This window comes from Mesoplodon densirostris, chromosome 9, assembly GCF_025265405.1.
Source record: "Mesoplodon densirostris isolate mMesDen1 chromosome 9, mMesDen1 primary haplotype, whole genome shotgun sequence".
Classification (NCBI taxonomy): domain Eukaryota; kingdom Metazoa; phylum Chordata; class Mammalia; order Artiodactyla; family Ziphiidae; genus Mesoplodon; species Mesoplodon densirostris.
In genome coordinates this window covers 75,236,396-75,256,455 of record NC_082669.1, presented here as the reverse complement: position 1 = coordinate 75,256,455, position 20,060 = coordinate 75,236,396, and the positions used below count along the sequence as shown (strand labels likewise).

Below are 20,060 nucleotides of genomic sequence, written 5' to 3'. Positions count from 1 at the left end.
AAAAGAACGGAAAGGTAGGTAAGTGGGCCTCTTACTGTCTTGCATGCTAGGCCGTTCCTCTTTTACTTACACGAGTAGGCAGTGAAGAACCACTGAAGTGTGATAATCCTGGGAATTATCTGATTGAAGCCAAGCTTTAGAAAATTAATCTGGTACCAGTATGTATAGCAGCTGGGGCAAAACAAGGTTGGAACTGGGGAGTTTGGAATAGAGGTTACTGTGTTCATTCAGGGAAGAGGAAATCAGAACCTGTCCCTGGATGATGGCAGTGAGAATGGGAAGGAGCAGACGGATTCAAGCAAGGAAGAATCTGGCAACTAATTTTAATAAGATGGTGGTGAAGCAAAGCCAGAAGTCTAATTATGGCTCTAAGACTGCAGTTAAGACTGGGCAACAAGGAGCCCCCCAAATCACAAAACCAGGGTAAGACGCTCACTGGTGGGGAAGTGCTGATGAGCTGGTGTGTCGTGTACATCATATTTGCATAATGAGGAGGACTCCCTGTTGGGAGTGTCCAAGAGGCCACTGAGAATGAAGTGTGGATGTCAGGAAAAAGGGTAAGGCTGGAAATAGGGATTTGAGGGTTATTGGTAAAGTGGTGGGAGTTCAAGATACGGCAGTGGATGAGCTTACCAAGGGAGTGCATATAAAGAGAAAAAATATAACCACAGGGAATACCTAGATTCAGGAAATGGGATGATGATAAGCCAGCAAAACTGGAGTACCTTTAGAGCACTAGGAAGAGAAGTAGAGTAATCACCAGGGGTGACTTTCTAGCAGGGAATGATCAGCAGAGTTGAAAATTACAGAGGAAGATGGAGACTGAAGGCAGGCCACTGATGTTTAAGGTCACTATTTAACAGAATCGTGTAAACAGAAGTCAGGAAACGTTAAGGAATGAGTCAGTGGTCAGGAACTGGCACCATTTATAGTGCAGTGTTATTTTGTTAAGAAAATTCATACTTCTTGGGGACCTTTTAACTGCTGTTAAAGAGTGGGAGAAAATCAAGAAAATATTGCTCATTTACCTAAAAGCAATTCTTTGTGATCTGTCACACATGTAATTTAAAGCAACAATGGAGTCCTCTGGTTCTCTGTTTTTCATTACTGCAAATGCCTTTACCAGAGCTAGATGCTTCTTAGGGATGTTACCTTAATCCAGAGGATTTTGTTTTTATTGAGCTCATCTCAGTATATAGAAAAGCTCCTTCAAAGTTTAGCCTTGTATCAAAAAATGAAACATAACAGCACCCATGTTTTATTGCTATTGTTGATAGAGCTCCTAAGAAGGAACTTTATTGGAACAAGAATTCTTGCAATCATTTTTGTACTTATAAACTGACATCATAAGCTAACCAAAAACATTTTTTCTCAAAGGCATAACCCCTAATTGGACACTATTCACGGTTAACAATGGGATACAATATAATGTAGCTATTTTCAACACCTCATTTTCTTCTCTTTTGGTGTTATTTTATTATACTTCAGGCTTCCTCTGCACCTGATTTACTGTGGGGTAGCATAGTAATTAGTATGTATCGAGGCTCTGCCCTAGAGCTGTGCACTTTGCACCCTTTCATTCTTATGGCAACCTTGCAAAGTTGATATTTTTGTTCCCATTTCGACACTGAGAAAAGTAAGGCTGAAAGAAGTGGAGTAACTTAACCAAAGGTGGCGCAGCTCTTCATTTTTCCAGTCTGGATCCCACTGTGATTTCTTGACTCCAAAGCTTATGCTCTCTTGGCACTCTGCTACTGATGCTTACTTACTCTACACCTCTCCCTTGGACCATCTGTGTATCATGTTATTTCAGGAACAGGGACAGTGTGCTACTGATACTGAATCATCAGGATTTTTGATGATTAGAGAGGATCTCTTTGGAGTCTGTCTTTAACAAATTTGTTTGCATTGAGATATCCCCTCCAACTTCTTGTGTTAAAAAAATTTTTTTTAAGTAATGAAGCAGTTGTCTTTTCATGGAAAAGCCAGCCGAGGCGGGGTGGGGGGGAAGTGCTAAAAGGAAAGGGAAAGCTAATTGGAACTGTTGCTTCAAATGCTGTTAGTACTGGCTACAGTGGGCTAAATATGGCCAGGAATCCTCATGAAAAGGCTTCATCCAAAGGCAGGGCAGGTTCTACTCCTGGTGCTTTGTGCACTCCACGCCCACTCTGGTAAGGAAAATGATTGATGACACTTTCTTAATACTGGGAAGCTGGCACAGAGATGAAGACAGAGCACCAGATATGTGGAAACCTTCATCATCAGCCAAGTCTCTGTTCCTCTCCCCAGGGCAGTGAGTATCTCCAGCAGTGGGGCCACAAGGCTAAGCCCAGTCTCTCTTTGGGCTGAAGTCCTGACAATTTAACATTATCTCTGAATTTATAAAGCACCAAGAGTTTTAACAGTTCGTATCAGCCTATTGTACTCTCAACATTAACCTATATGTAAAACAACCTAATTGTTTGGTACAACACTTAGAATTTATAAATTAGAGCCAGCATTCAGTTACCTGAGTCAGTGGAGTAAAGTCATGTATAATCCATAGTGTCAGATCAAAGATAATTTGTAACTTTGCGCTGGAAAAATAAATTTGCCCTTGTTATATTTTCCTTAGGCTACTACTGAACTTATCAACCTTTTCCAAGGTGTGTGCGTGTGTGTGTGTATACGGCCAATAGAGAGAGAAGAGATACGACTTCAAATCATTCAATCTAATTGAGCAGATAGTTTGGAATATAGAAATTTTCTGTAAATAAGCCACACACTGTCCATAGTTAGCTCTCAGGAATTCTTTTTGTTTCTTAGTAATCCGAACAGTATTTTTCTTATTGTTGCTATGTCATCTTTGACATGGATCATCTATCATTACATAAACTTGAACTTTAAACATCATCTATAATTAACTTTCAGACAATAACTGCATATTCAAAGTCAAAAGACTAAATTTACCCTAATTTCAATATACTGCAATTGCTATCTCATACAGAGCATCCCAGCTCCTGGCATTGTGCTAGCATGTTTATTGATTGAATGTCAAATAACCCTCGAGAGATTTCTCTGAATTATCTACTGTAATCAAAGTACAAAAGCAAGACAACTATTATTTGCAGGAGCTCAAAATCTAACCAAAAAAACCATAGAGGCAATTCAGGAACTTAATATCAATATTAGAATTGACATTGGGCAATATGCTTCCCCCTCCCAACTTTATTGAGGGATAACTGACAGATATAATTGTATATGTTTAAAATGTAGAAAGGGATGGTTTGATACGCATGTACACTGTGGGATGATTACCAAGATCCAGATAATTAACACACCCATCACCTCACATAGTTAACTTTTTCTTTGTGTGTGTGCTTTTAACACGATCACAGTATCATTATTTCTTTGTTGCTTCAAACTATACTAACAAGATGACTTCTCAAGAAGGCAACAAGATCCTTTACAACTAATAAAAGTAGCAAAAATCTATTCAATAGTTTACATTTCTTTTGTTTTTATTTACTTAGTAGTGAACCTGATTAAAAATAAATAGATCATAATATTTAAAAGATTTATAATTACCCTCCATAAATAGTATTATTCCTCATAAATAATACAGCCATTTAAGTAGCATTTTTGGGTCACACAATTTATTTCTGACCAAAGTGGTATTAAGAGTGTGAAATTAATTTAAAACTCAGCTCAAAATCTTAGAAAGCATTTTACTTACCCTTCTGAAAGAAAAAATGTTTAAAAGTAACAAAACATTTATTTCCATTAGAGGAGATATGTTGATCAATCTGCTGATTTGTTTTTATATTATATATTTAGTCCATGAGTTACATACATATATACAAATGTATAACCACACTAGGTGAACATCATTTTCAGAATTTTAATAGGTTTTTTCTGGATCTTTACATGTTCTCTAAGCACAGTCAAAAGCAACTACAGTTTTAAAGGTGACTTACAACTATTTCCTCCCCTAATCTCTGCTCTATTGTCAATGCTCACCTTTTTACAAGCTGAGAGCAGTATGTCTCTACTTGTGCAAAAGTCTCACAAGCCTTGGAGGTGGGTGTGTTACTGCTCAGCAAAATGTATTGATTCTTGTATGTAGCTGACAGCTTCCTAGCATTACCTTTGAACTGCAATGTCCCCCCAGGTCTGTGTCCTTAGCACTCTTACTTTCTTCTTCTCTAGGTGAGCACATTAATTCCCATGGGTACAATTGGGTGATTCCTGAATGTCTAAGTTCTACTTGCCACCATTGCCTGGACTCTTGCACAGAATTCTCAGTTGCATTCGGGATGTCTTCCTGTGACATTCAACAGGATCCTCAGATTGATAATCCAAAACTGAACTCATCATTTCCCACATCTGCTCCTTCTACTGTGATCCCTCTATTATTAATAGCATTACCATCTTCCCAGGCTGGTGAGAAATGAGCCATCTCTACACCTTGTTCTTTTCTCAGCTCCCAGGTCCAATCAGTTGCTAAATTGTATCTAGTCTAAATCCACATCATCTCCTGTTTCATTAATATAATCAGTCAACATTTTTTCAGCTTCTTTCTACTTTCATTCCCTTGATTTAGAATATGACAGTGCCTGCTTCAAGAAGCTCATACTTAGTAAGATACAAAGAACTAAATAGACCCTCACTGTACAGGGTGGTCATTACTAGTTATTGTAAGTAAGCCCAGACTGCAGAGAATGGCAAGAGGGCTTGGAGGGCTTCCAGGAGGAAGTACCATGTAAGCTATGTCTGGAAGGATGAAGGGGAGTTATCCAGGTAAACAGTGAAAGAAAGCCTTTCGGGAGGCAGAGAAAGCAATATGTGCAAATGGGCAGAGGTGTGAGAGTGATTCTGGTACAAGTTGAGGAGCGCTGAGACATAAAGCGGAGGTCCATTAATGAAGGACCAGACATACCGTGCTAGGAAATGTGGATTCCATTCCCGAAGGCTCCTTTTCTTTTCTTTTCTCTTATACACAATCATATCTCTTGGCAGCACCATTGCAAAAAATCTCCTGACTGTTCTCTTGCTCTCCACTGTCTTGCCTTGCCTTTTCTTTCCTTCGACTGTGGGCAGAGGTGGTGTCCCCTGTTACAGGGTTGGACATATATCTCCTCCTAATCCTTCAGTGGCCTGTGTTGCTCATCAGATCACTCTCATCTCCTTCTTCCAGACACATCCTATGGATCAAGCTTGTGACAACCATCTTCCCATCTGAGTTGTAAGCTCCTCAAGGCCAGAGTCTATGGCTCATACATCTTGGTACATTTAGAACATCATGCCCTGCGCATAGTAGGCTTTTAAAAAAATATTTAAGTCCTTTATTAATTTGAAGAGTAAATATATTAAGAATAATAGTTATGATTAAGTTTTCTTTTTTTTTGTAGGCTTTTATGTATCTATGGTGTTGAGTAAAGGGAGTGTCTTTTAGAGTCTTTCCCCACTTCGTTTTCCAGGCTCTTTTATGCACATGCACATAACCGCATTGCTGTAGTAAGCACTGCCTTTCTTGTCACCGCCAGCAAGCATTCCTTAAAGCCCAGTGACTTGTAACGTGTTCTGCTGCTACAAATCAGCAACAGTTCCCAAAGTGGCATGGATGTGTACAAACCTTCATGTGCAATGTTTGGTTTTTTTCCTGCAGAGAATGAAAGGCCTCACTTTCCCCTGGGGAGAAAGCAGGTTTAGAAAGCATCAATGCAGGGCCCCATGCCAAACATTACAATTTCCAGGGCTCTACACTTTGTATCGCTAACAGGTATGGTGAAAACGACTTTGAACTAGGAGCCAGTGCTGAGTCCCAGCCCTAACTGACTGGGCAGCGTTTCTGAGCCTCGATTTCCTCGCCTGTGGGACTGGGGATTAGACCTAATTTCTAAATATCCTTATAAACATTATTCATGTGTAAGGATTTCCATGGCAGTGTATTCATCAGGTATCTTGGTTGCAAATAACACGAACTCATCCTAATTTAAGTAGAAAAGATGTCATTGGAAGGATATCGATATTGGATATCACTGAATGGATGGGGTGAAAACAAGGCTTGGGAATTAGACAGTTAGCAACATAGGACACCCTTATGTCACACATAGGAGCAGGATGACGGGTTTGGCAATTGGTGTCACTGCACACTTCCTGGCACTCTCATCTCTGCCAGTAATCTCTGACTATTCCTGTGTCTTTGCATTGCTCCCTCTACATTCATAGCCCTGGATGTGAGTATCTAATTGGTTGAGCCCTGGTCATGTGCCTACCCTCAGCTATTGGCAGTGGAGAGAAGGAATATCTGGATCATCCAGCTTGGGGTGTAGGCAGTGGATGAAGGCATTTCTTCTCACCAAGACTTGTACAGACACAAAAAGGTGGTTGAGATGGGCGGTACCCACGCACGCCACACCCATACCTCTAATGATCTCAGTAATCCTTAAGATCCTGCTTCACCATGTGTACCTTTATCACTTCAAATACCTGGTGGATATTTCTTCTAGAGAAGCCAGTTTTGCTAGGGTTTAGACCATTCTTTCAAATACCTTTTATTATACTGCATAATTTCTTTTTTCCTTATCAACACAATTCTTTGGATTTTGGTAAGCTTAAGTTTAAGAACAGTAGTTATAGCTCTGACCACTAAGATATTGTTCTGGGATGAGGAGAAGGGCTGAGTGCAGTAGATCATCAATTCCAACTCATCCTTCATTTGTAGATACACAGCCAGATTTTTGGATCAGGAATTATCTCCAGCCACAAACAACACAGACCAGATCTTGTATATCAAAAACACAGGTGAAAGAAATATTTAGAAAAGATCATTTAAAGGGCATTCTATCTATCTGTGCTGCCAGGTAATCTAAGTACTTATCATTGGAATAAGTTAGGTCTCTAGATCCCATACAAGACGACATCGCCTTAATCATTTGGCAGAACAGCTAATTGCCAGTAAGCTGAACTGTCCTACTGTCTTTTAGGGGGAACCTACTTCCATGGACATTGTCCATTTTGATGCTTCGAGTATCCTGTGACAGAGCCCATGTGAGAAATAGCTTGCAGAAATTTAAACAGATTAAAAACTTAGCTTCCCTTAAAAATTGGGACACTTCCCCCTCTCCTATGCAAGCTGTGTAAGCTAGCTGAGAGCCACCATGAAGAAGAAAACATGCTACGTACCAAGTGTGCTCTCCACAGCAATTATCTTGGCTCTTGTAGTTGTCACTTTTATTTATCTTCTTTTGTTCCTGGTTGGTTGTATTGTAAGCCTCCTCGATTTCTTTTTTTTTTTGAAAAAAGAATAAAAGAGGGATGGGAAGTAGGGAGAGATGGTAAGATAGAGACTGGATGCCAGATAACCACCCAAATGAACAGAGGTAACCATGGTAGGGATGTGGCTGCATCCACCATAGCAGCAGGTCTGGCAACGGCTACTGGATACCTTGTCCCAAATCCTCTCCTACCAATGGCAGTCTGGTTTGTCTCAGCAGCTGTCTGCCCAGTGGCCTAAATATGGTTTAAAACAATGTCAACAACAATAAAGACTTTTACGCCTCTCCCCTCATGTATTTATATGAACTGTTTTATCTCCTACATAAAAATAGCTTGTGGGACACGAGCTACTAGAGAGAACACAAGTAAGCAATGAGACATCATCAGTAATGTCATCCTCTACTGTGGTTAATTGTTGATACTGTGAGTTTCTAACTATCCAAATTATATTCAAGTATTTCATCACCTGCTTAATCAAGCTGCAAAATAAGGAGTTAGACCTCTTCAACTCCAGTGATTTGATTATGTGGTGAAGAGACTGGTGCATAAACATTAATCCTGAGAAATTAATTCATGAAAATTAGCTGGAGATACCCCTAGAGGCCTGTTTTGTATCTATTTCTGCATAACACGTTGAACTAACTACTTACTGAAGGTGCTGGGGTTGGGGGGGATGGGAATGATTATGCATGATTCTGTAGTTATCTAGAGAGAATCCTGAAGAGGCCATGAAGTGACCTGAAGATGCATTCTGATTAAAGCTCAGTCTTGAACAGGAAAATTGCTTTGAAATGATTAAAGTTAAAATTGTTGATAATGAAGGAAAACACTTGTCCTAGAATGAGGTCTTTAGAAGAGAGAATCTCATTTTGAATCTTTTGTAAAGCATATGGCTTTCCTTTTCGATGGCAAAGTACTGGGTTGTATCAACCTATCACATTGTCTCAATTTTGCAACTCAGTGGGGGGCAAGGAGGATTAGGAGAATGTTCTAGCCAGAAATCTGGCAGGGGATGTCATTGGGTAAAGGTCTACCCTCAGGAGAGGGAAGTCTCCATCATTCCTGGGAGCCAGCTTAGATGCATCAGCTCAGTGGAACCTTCCCAAGGCCTGACCGCAGTCTCTGCTCCCAGGGCACTTGGCTCCTTTATATATCTGTCGTATTGGATTGTATTTTGATGCTGTGTTTAAACATCTGTCTTTCCTGACAGTTGGTGAGATCCTAGATGGGGTCCCATCCCACCTAGGACTGAGCCCAAAACTCTGGTTACATTTATCTTCTTTGGTAAATATTCATCTTTGCAGATATTTAAAGATAGTAATACTATATCTAAAACTTGGAGGGCAAATGTGTTTCAGAAATCAGACTGTTTGGATGTTGGAAAGGTGGTATCAGTGTCTATACACAGCATCTAAACAATATCTATACCGTGTAACATAACGCTCCCAGCAGCGTCTGGGGCCACTTCTATAATCAAGCACATTAATACTTCAGCAAAAATTATGAATAGGCACACTGCAGGGGAAAAATAAAGGGTATGATTTTCTAACAGTTTAGGTCATGTCTGGTTTTGCTACCAGAGAGTTACAAAACAATTGAACTTTTGGAGCTCTTTGGATTTTGGAATTGTAGATAAGGTATTGTGAACCTGTATTATACATCTTTAGGAAGGAAAGCGTTCTCATCCAAGGGAAATATTCCCAGGTACAAGGACTCTTACTCTTGTCACTTCACGGAGGAGAAAGAGAACAGCGCTGGGATTTTCTGGGTGGTGACGTGTTCTCATAACTGGTGCTGCTACTAGGGTCGCTGTGGAAGGGGGGCAGTGGAAGTGGTCCATTCCCCACAAATAAAGCTTTCTCAACGTGCCACCACTGCCTCTGTGCCTTTTACCTTACCTGCTGCTGCTTCCCCTCTGTTCTAACTTATTTCTCCATTTTTCTAGAGCTTTCCTCTCCCCTCCTTTATTCCTATATATTCTTTTGCTCACCAGCTTAGGTCTTAGGAGTGTTGATACTTTCCTTGTTTGTCTTCTGCATAATTCTTTAGCAATGCCTCTCATTCACCTCTACAACCAAAGCTTTGCCATTACTAGTTTGTGTTTGAGTAGATGCCAGTCAGTGCTTGCTTAGACTGCAAGCAGTCTCCCTACATGTTTTTTTGTTTAGAGGACTATGTTTATCTGCTCAACACTGTGTAGATAAGCATCTTGGGAATGTGTGCTGGTTGACAGGCCACTACTATCCTCTTTCTGACCCTTGTCTACTGTATCAAACAATGTTAATGAAAGCCTCAAATTTGTATATGTTAACCCATGTGTAAAAATAAAGCAGGTGCTATCATTGCTATCCTTCAGACTTATAAAGAATATCCTTTTCATAATATTTTAAAACAGTGCCGTTGCTTATTTTTCCACATGGTATGTTTATGCCTGTCTTTATTTCTAATTAATTCTTTTTGATTCACTTAGACCACACATCTGCTTTTGTTCATATTTTCAAGAGAGCTCACTTTTATGCTCTCTGATAAAGGAATTATTTTGTTCTCCTCAACCTCTCTCTTAGTCTTTTAGGTTGTTTTTAAGTAACTGCCTTGAGTGTTGTTGTTGTGTAACACTGACATTCCCAGAAAATGGTGACCACAGAGGCAGGGCCAGGAAGGCAAATCTCTGCACTATCAGGACGTCCTTCTCTGTGGAGCAGGGTACCAGCAACACCCACAGTGGAAGCCAGTGTTGCTCTGTCTCTTCTCTGTGAGAGCGATGCACTGTTCCGTCCAGTGCTTGATGGCGTTGTGTCTTCCTTGGGGACTGACACCCAGATGCAGCGGGTGAGATGTTAGACGTCTGTTCCTTGTGGCTGGCATTGTGATGATCTGTGCTGTCCTCCATTTAGTTGGAGTTCCTCCACGGGATTCGTAACTGGTGTACAGTGCTCTCCTCCCTCGGGATTGATCACCAGTGCACAGATCCTGCCCTGCACTCTCCACTTGCAACATCATATTGAATGCACAGTACCAAAGCACGGGCCCTGAGTGAAGTCCCATGTTTCTCTCCAGTGTCCTGCTCTCCAGGTACCACTCCCATCTCTGGTCTTATCAGTAGTTATCAAGACAACATCCTCTTTTGTGGTACTCCAGTCCAGAAAGAATTTGTCAATACAGCAGGGAGCAGTGTTCCCTGGCTGCCGCTGTGAGCAGACTGATGTGGATGTTGTATTCAGGAAAAGTTTAATGTGTGGAAGAGGACAAGTAGCCAGGATTTTGGTCTGTTACTCAAAAACCAATGGTACTCATCCCAGGAGACTGAGGACCAGTCATACATTTCTCTCCTCCCTCATATTGTTCATTGGTTTTGGAGGTAAATGGTGGTCACCAGAGGCAATCCAAACCAATTGTCTTTGCCTGTGTAACATATTTAAAAATTCTTAAGAGGCAGTAAATATAAAAATTTTAAATCTATGTATTTCATGTATATGTTTTAAATTCCACACTGTAACTTTAAAAAATTCTTTTGAGACTGGACCAAAGAACTGTATCACAGTTTTTTGGTAGCACTAGTTTGTGGTCAATCCACGGTGGCACATCATTTGTAAAGTTCTTATGTCACTTAATATTGTTTTCCAGCAAACTATGGATGTTTCTCTTAAGATAAGTTAGGGAATTTCCTTGATGCCCAGATCAGAAAATATAGCATTTCCAGATTTTAGCTTTCCTCCTTAATGAACATTCACTCATTCAACAAATATTTGTTGCTGAAAAGTAATTCCTAATCTTGGATAAAAGATTGTCCTTTTCAGAAAACATTTTAATCACATAAACTTGGAAGTTTTATGCTTCATCTGATTTCTCATATTGGTCCTCTTCTGACCCTGGCTCTAGTTCTGAACAGCTTCTTAAAAAGGAGTTTGCTGCCATTAACAGTCATCTTCTTTCTTCCTTAACTTCTTTTCTGTGTTTTCCCCTCTGTCCTGTCTCTAGACTCATGTGCTTATGTTTGTCCTTGCTCAGCAATGACCAGTACAAAGTAACTGGTTTTATTTTTATTATTTTACCACAGTACTCACAGACTGTCCTTGCCAGCTCTTCCTTCAACAGAGGGTGCCCTGAAGCCAACAATAAGAAGAGTGTTCTGTAGACTGTAGCCCTGTGGAAATGGGTGGAGGGAACCAGACTAACACTCACCTGTGCCCCTGGCACCTGAAGCAAAGGCTGGGCCCATGAAGGCTGTGTCTGCCAGATGCCAAAATAACTTCTTAGTAGAGCCAATTCAATCAAAGACAGGTAGTTCACTGTAAATTTAGTCCATGTGGTTCCTTGGCATCATGTGGACAAAACAAACCAGTTGACTGATAGCACTGATCATTTTCCAGACAGTAATTTTGGTGTTTGCCAGAGAAGGGATTTCTAAAGAGGGAGCAGGAATATATAGGGGTGTTTATAGTGATCCCTTGGATGCAAAATAAATAAATAGTTAGAACTTTGGATCTGAAAAATAAGAATTTGAGCTTTACTAACATTTGGTTTTTTAGAGAGTGTTAATACATATGTATATATAATTTTAATATACTTTTATATAATTATATATTATAATTTTATATTTATATATACAATTTTAAATATATAAATACAAAGGTGAATTCTCAAGTATTTTTGCTAGTGGGGTACACAATCAAAATAATTTGGTGACAAATATTCTAGATCCTTGATTCCCCATCTTTGGGCAAAAGAGTTATTGTAAGAGGCTCATTAATACATGTAAATGGACCTATTTTCTCATTCAGTAGATACTAAAAGTACAATGACCTGCTAAGGGTTTATAATGTTTAATGTGTTTTTGGTGTTGTGTTTTAAAATTTACTGTAAAAGTGAATTCCTCAAGCCTAAAAATACTGTGAATCCATTGGAGGAGACACATCTACACAGGGGACACAAGCGAGCAAAGAGAGGGGAGCGTTGAGTCCCAATAAAATATTAGGTTGGTTGGTCAAAGTATTTAAGCTATTGAAAAGAATTGTATTTCATACATGTGTAAGCATCTCTCTTTCTCTCTTGCTCTTTAATAACAGATTTTTTTCCTTTTTTTTTCCTCATCCTCTTCCTTTGTTCCCTTATTTTGTGTGAATATTGGGACATCTCAGGAACTGGTTTCCAGCACAGTGTTCCTTTTTATTTATGTCTGTAGTGGTTTACTAGGGCTGCCATAACAAAATACTACAGACTGCATGGCTTAAACAACAAATTTTCTCACAGTTCTGGAGCCTAGAAGTCCAAGATCACTGTGTTGGTGAGCTTGGTTTCCTCCAAGGCCGCTCTCATTGGCGTGCAAGTGACTTGTCCTTTTGCTGTGTCCCTACATGGTCTTTCACCTGTCTACATGCAACCCTGTTACCTCTTTGTGTGCCTTAATCTCCTCTTCTTACAAGCATACCACCAGATTGGGTTAGGGCCTACCCTAATGACCTCATTTTATCTTAGTCCCTTCTTTAAAGGCCCTATCTATCTCCAAACACAGTCACATTCTGAGGTACTAGGGGTTAGGGCTTCAGTATATGAATTTGGGGAGAACACAATTCTGCCCATAATGTGCATTTCATTTTGATAAATCTACTTGTTTCAGGAAAGTATGTGGGACCTAGGAATATCAAGAAGTAGTATGATTAAATTGTCCAGGACAGTCTTGGACAGATTATTATTCTGACTTAATTTAAAAAGTACCCCCATTGACTGTCAGAAGTGTCTCATTTGTATGATAAATTATATGGTGATGATCCTGATATAGATATTCGAGAGCCAGAGGGCATGTTTTAAAGCCTCAGCTCAAAAAATGTATTGTTATACCTGAGTTTCCTCAACTATGAAGTAGAGACAATAATAGTACCTGTGTCAGGGTTATTGTGAGAATTAAATGAGTCAGTGTGTATAAGTAAGTCATTTGGAACATCACCCCAAATATAGTGAAAACTGTGTGTGACATTGAGTAAGCACAGAGGAAATATGTTTGTCAGAGGTGATTATATTTGTAGGTATGATGGTTAATTTTGTGTGTCAACTTGGCTGGTCCAAGGTGCCTAGATATTTGGTCAAACATCATTCAGCGAGAGTGGTTTTGGATGAGATTTACATTTAGATGGGTGGACTTTGAAAGCAGGTTGGATAAGTCACACTCACATACTGCAGATCTGTCAGTTGAAGGCCTGAAAAGAACAAAAGGCTGACATTCCCCCAACCAGGGAGGAATTTACCAGCAGATTGCCTTTGAACTTAAACTACAGCTCTTTCCTGAGTCTCTAGCCTACTGGCCCTCTGCATCAGATTTTTGGACTCACCAAGTCTCCATAATTGTGTGAGCTAATTCCTTAAAATAAATCTCTTCCTATATATACACACATCTTATTGGTTCTGTTTCTCTGGAAGACCATGCCTAATGCAGTATGTGTGGACACCAATGCTGTACCTGAAGAGAACTTCTAATTTGTTTAAAGTTTAATATATTTCTGGATTTTTGTGCCCTTTTAAATTCACTGTGTTCTTTGCATGTCTATGTACATACCAATCAAAAAAAAAAAAAAGATCCGTGACAAGATAGCTAAGAGAGTGACTAGGCACTCTCTATCTTAATCTCAGTCTTTAAAAAACAGTTATATTTTGCATTCCCATACCATGTTTTAAAATGATACTGACATTATCCATCTGTGGGAATTTTCACCATTATTTATAATTATGAAGATGAATCATTTTTTTCAGAAAGTTAGAGTAGCATCTCTAATAAATGTTTGGAATAAAATTATAATAGGTTTTGGTAAACCGAATGTTGATTTTAAAAAATTGAATCACTCTATTAAAACTGAGCTCCGAAACTAGGAAATCAGGCAAAAATATTGGCAAGAGTTCAGCCCAGTTAAAAGATTGGCAGATCAACCTTATGAAAAAAGTTAAACAACTTGGAAAAGCAAATAAAGGCTTGAGGAACAACTGAGTAGCAGCTATCAAACCTAAAAAGGGTTATTGTGGAGGGGATGGAGACCAGCTGTTCTCTAGCTCAGCTGAGCCCAGACAAGAACAAAAATAGATTAAAAAAACGGCAGCATGACAGACCATTTAGATCTAGGCTTCTGCAGTTAATATGGTTAGAATGGTTACTTAGGAGTTCCAGATATATTCAAGAGAGTTTTTAAAGTTGGTTAGGTTTACCTTTTCTTGGTGTGAAGCCAAGTGGAAAGTCCAGATCTAGATTTCTAGTGGGGTTAATCAGAATCGCTTGGATGTGCGATAGGGCTTTTGTAAAAGCCACAGGCTCCATCTTTATGAAGTGATAGGAAGTGGTTTCCAGGATATGCTGTTAAGAATAAAAGTACCAAGCAAAAGGGAATATATACCTTCAGTATGAGAAAAAAGGGAAATAAGAATGTAATAGTTAAAAACTGATAAAAATATGTATTTGGGTTTCTTTTTTGGAAAAAAGTGGATAAACCAGAAACTACTTAATATAGTTAGCCTATTAAAGAGGTAAGGTAGCAGATGGGAGTGGAACTTCTCTGTGTGTATTTTTTATTAGTTTATTATTTCCTATTGCTGCTGTAATAAATCACCACAAGTTTAGTGGCTTAAGACAACGTAAGTTTATAATTTTACAGTTCTGGAGGCCAAAAGTCCAAAATGGGCACTAGGCTAAAATTAAGGTATCACAGGGCTGCCTTTATTCTGGAAGCTCTAGGAGCTAATTTGTTTCCTTGCCAGCTTTCAGAGTCCACCTGCATTCCTTGGTTCATGGCCCTGTTCTGCATCAGCATCTTCAAATATCTCTCTGAATCTGACCCTTCTGCCTAGTAGGTCTACATTTAAGACCCTTGTGATTACATTTGTGTCCATGGGATCCCCTACAGGATAGTCTCCTTATCTTTATTCCCATTTTTCCCTGGAACATTACATATTCACACCTTCTGGGGATCAGGATATGCATCTTTGGAGTTTGTGTGGGGACATTATTCTGCATGCCATACCTTTTAAGAATAATTTTACTCTTAAACCATTTAAATATTTATTCAAGTTAAATTGAATCAAAAAGGATAACAAAAGCGAACTCTAAAACTGAATACAAATAGAAACAAATAGGCCTAACTATATATCGAACAGAAATATAACTGTATATTGGGAAGAAAAAAAGACTGAATTCAACTAAGTTTTGAATACAGTACTCTGCCAATACACCCTTAAAATGAGATCTATTTTAAGGAACAAAATAATTGCAAAGAAATCTCGATTTTTTACTCAGGAAATTTGTTGTTGGTAGTATTTATAGTATAGTGATCTCAAAACTATTGTTTGTATATTTTAGGATAGTGTAAATGTGTTGTTATGGGGAGACAGAGTGCTCACTCTGGAAGAAGGGAGATAGAAATAGGGAATGGGGGAAGGTAAGAGAGAATCCTGTGGTTTGGGGCTTTTTATGTTTATCCCCTGAAATGGCATAGAAGATTGACACCCCCAGGAGCAATGAGCACATCTAGTACCAGATCTTGATTTCTAAATAGGATTCCTTGATAAAAGAAGTCTAATTTCAGAGGGAACAGGTATAAAGTACAAGGTAAGCCCACAACACCTAGTGGTACCAAAAAGTTAGGAAGTGCTCAAAGATTCATGGAAACATATCCAAAAATGAACAGAGGACTCCCACTGGCCCAATGTAGGACATCTGAGTATCAAACAAACCAAATGATACTAAGATTTTGAATTTAAAAAGGAATCTTTTATGTTAAAATATAGGCATTTGGGGACTTCCCTGGTGGTTCAGAGGCTAAGACTCTGTGCTACCAATGCAGGGGGCCTGGGTTTGATCCCTGTTCAGGGACCTAGCCCCCACAAGCTGCAACTAAAAGATCCTATGTGCCACAACTAAAAAGAAAATATATATATATATATATATATATATATATATATATATATATATATATGTGTGTGTGTGTATGTGCATGTGTATATATATATAGAGAGAGAGAGAGAGAGAGAGAGAGAGAGGCATTTGAGGTTGGAGGGGACAGCACTTCTTAAGAGAAGGGAAGCTAATAAATGTAAAAGAAATAACAAATTTAGAAAGGATAATTGATTGTCCTGTTTCAGGCAGGATAATCAGTAGTTGTTAAAATTATTTTAGATGCTTTAGAAACCAGCTTCCTTCAGAGAGCAGTGAGATGATATGTTGTTGACATACAGGATATTTACATTTCAAAATATCCTCCCCCTGATTACTTATTACAAAAGGAAAATGATTGGTTTACAAGAGAAACCTGGTCAACATCACCTTAATCGAATGATCAAACTTCACATGACATGGGATGAACTGATATTTTGTGCCTCCTGATGTGATAAAATGGTAAGACTATAATAACTATATGGTATTCTTGCCAGGAACACTTGACTCTAATCAGGAGGGGAAAAAAAATCGGGTAATTACAGATGTAGAACCTCTAGATTAAGCCAAATGTAAACTGAAGCATCATAGTGACAATCGATGCAATTTGTGATCCTCAGTTGAAAATTAAAAAAATAAAATAGCTCTGAAACACATTTGGACAATTGAAAGCATTTGTATGTGGGCTGTATATTAAGTAATATTGTATCAATATTAAATGTCTTGCATATAATGTATTGTGTTCATGTAGGAAAGTGTCTTAGGTGATACACGCTGAAGTATTTGGGGATAAATTCAGCATGATGACAACTTTCAAATGTTTCAGGAAAAAGTAGAAATACATATATACACATATGAAAGGGGAATGAATGCAGCAAAATGTAAATAACTGGTGAATTTTGGTGAATAGAGCTGTTTTTTATACAACATTTTCAAATTTTCTGTAGGTTTGATTTTTACAGTAACAAGTTGAAAAATTCCTTTATTGGGCCCATGGGCTTCTTGGTACCCTTTGGGCTTATCTTGTTTGTATTTCAAGTTGTTGTGAATGTTTACTTTTTTTTTTTTTAATGTTTCTGGTTATCTATTTGCAAGTGTCTCCCTTGACATCCAGCTCTGAGGCTCTGGGCAGTGTGATTTTTCAAATGCATATAAATAGAAGAACTTTAATGAAAGCAGTGTCATATGTTAATCACTATGGAGCTCCAATTTATAGGAAAAACATTTGAAAATAAAAATGGACACACAGTATCTGGTTTATAGATGGCACTCAATATGAGTGTGTTTTGTAAGCTTCTACACACCATTAAAATATTACCTGATAGCACAGACAACAAAAGGCACAGATTACCCTTCACAGGTCTGAGGGAGGGCCTGGAAATCTCTGAGTATAGGGCCTTGATCTGCATTTTAAACCGGTTTGCTACATTCTTTTGAGCACTGCAGTTCATGTCCCTAGGGAGCCCTGACATGTCTTTAAGGGCTCCCTCCCTCTCAGGACTCAGTCTTATATCCTCCAGGAAAAATTCCCTTCCCTCCTCTTTCATCATGGTATGTCTTTTACCATCTGCAGTGATTTTCATATAGATTTTCCTCCACTTATGATAGGGTTACATCCTGATAAACCCACTGAAGGTTGAAAATATCTTAAGTAAAAAAATGCATTTAATAAACTTACCAAGCATCATGGCTTCATCTAGCCTACCTTAAACGTGCTCAGAACATTTAACATTAGCCTACAGTTGGGCAAAATTATCTAACACAAAGCCTATTTTATAATAAAGTACTGAATATCTCATGTAAGTTATTGAATACTCTACTGAAAGTGAAAAACAAAATGGTTGTAAGTGTATCAATTGTTTACCCTTGTAATTGTGCAGCTCAAAGACACGGCCCAGCATCACAAGAAAGTATCAGTATCGTACCGTATATTGCTAGCCTGGGAAAAGATCAAAATTGGAAGTATGGTTTCTAGTGAGTGCGTCTTGCTTTCACACCATCATAAAGTCAAAAGTCATAAGTCGAACCATCATCAGTAGAAGACCATATACTGGATTTTTTTCCCTTGGTTTCCCACCTCTGTTCATGAGCAGTAGATCCGAATTGCTCAGTGTACTTTCGGTGGAGGCACCCTACACAGTCTCACACCTAACTTCTGCTGCTCATGCAGTATGTGGGACAGTATTTTTTTTTTTACAAAATATAGATATTTTTAAGGGATCTCTGATTTTCCACCAAAAAAAGAAAAAAGAAAAAGTCTCTCGGAGATACTGGGAACGCTGGAGGAAATTCTGAGAATGTAAACCAGATTCATGCCTCCGGGGGTTATGCAACAAGTCTACTGAAGATAGAGGTTAAGGGAGCAGCCCCTGAAGTTGGACTACTCAGCCTTGAAGCCAGCCTCTGTGGCTTGAGAGCTATGTGACCTCTGGCTAGTGCTTTAACCTCCCTGAGCATAGTTTTCTCTTATGCAAAAAGGGGATGTCAGTACCTACCTCAAATGGTTGTATTAAAGGAATTTACATATATAAAGCACCTAGAAAAAATGCCACTAAGGGTTTACTCTTCTAATCATCATAATTATCTTTCCATGGAACATCAGGCCTGGATCAAATTCTGTTTTCAAGATATTAATGATGATCCTATATAAAAGAACATCTTTCTCACTTTGTGTCTCTCATGAGTTCAGGTTTCTCTGGGACTCCTGCATGGTCATGCTACTCACATCCTGTGGCCTCCAGAGCGCTGGCAGAAATTGGAATCTGTTCTTCCTCCAGAGCGCTTGCCCATTCAGAGTGAAGAGGACTGCCTGCATGGATCTCCCTGAGCTGCTGCGATGGGGAGGCACCACCACCAACCCCAGGAAGAGGGATGGAGAAGAGGAACACCATAGGGGCAAAGCTTCCCCCAAGATGATGCTGTGCAAGAAACATTTCTATCACATTAAGATGATCTGTATTAGTAGAGAGTTTTAAAATATTAAACAGTACTAAATGTCACCTGACTTTGTGTTAAATTGTAATACCCTGTTCAATGCCAAAAAATGCAGACCTTTGGGAATATGAAAATTTTATTCCCATATGTCTCAAAGTGGATAAATTTTGGGTTTTTTAATGCATACATATTTTATTGATAGGTTTTGATTTTGGAGCTTGCTGCTGGAAGAATATGAAGATTAATATGTGATGGAAGTAAATAACATTACCCAGTTACTCTTAAGATGGAAGATGAAGAAACATTATACACATAGTGTTAGGAATTATAATTGACAGTATCTACAATGCAGTGACTGTCAGTTAGGAAGGACAGTAAACTATGATGTAAAAATAAAACACTGATTTGCTCAGGTACTGTTCTGAGTGAAATGGTAAAATGTTCTGAGTGAAATGGAAAAATCACTCCAGATCAACCAAGTTTGATTTTTTTCCCCTCCCAATGATTTTTCAGTGCTCATGTCTGTAAATCTGAAATCACCTATTGAAAAGTGGAGTAACATTGGCATAATAGATTTTATAATTGTATAGCTAAGGAGGTAAATTCCCTGCATGCAAGTTTATATGTATGAAGCTTTTCTTTTTTTCCTCCCATTGGTTGGAGGTTCGTGCTTATGGAAACTACATCTCTAGCATCTGTGTGCCTCGTCTCATTTTCTTTTGTTTCATCTGCAGATAAGATCCCAAACAAGGATTAGCTATCTTGCAAATGTGGATACAAACTCATTAGCTGGCAGGAACAGAAAGAGCAACAGCAAAAAACATATGCAAATTAAGAGTATATGTTACTAATAATAATTCATTAGCATCATAATAGCTAGTTCAACACACATCAATGAGTACTTATATACTAAGGTTGGTCAAAATCATCATTTTAAAAAAATCTGCTTAATATCTCT

General features: G+C 38.7%; 1 protein-coding gene across 1 annotated transcript in view; it reads left to right on the top strand.

The window, feature by feature from the left end:
* The window catches only part of IMMP2L (inner mitochondrial membrane peptidase subunit 2), a 901,323-nt gene extending 882,168 nt beyond the window's left edge, over window positions 1–19,155 (top strand). Inside the window, exon 7 of the mRNA XM_060108457.1 lies at window positions 18,858–19,155. Coding sequence (XP_059964440.1) covers window positions 18,858–18,995 — 138 coding nt within the window. The 3' untranslated portion in view covers window positions 18,996–19,155. The remainder of the gene's footprint in view (window positions 1–18,857) is intronic.
* Window positions 19,156–20,060: the final 905 nt, after the last annotated feature.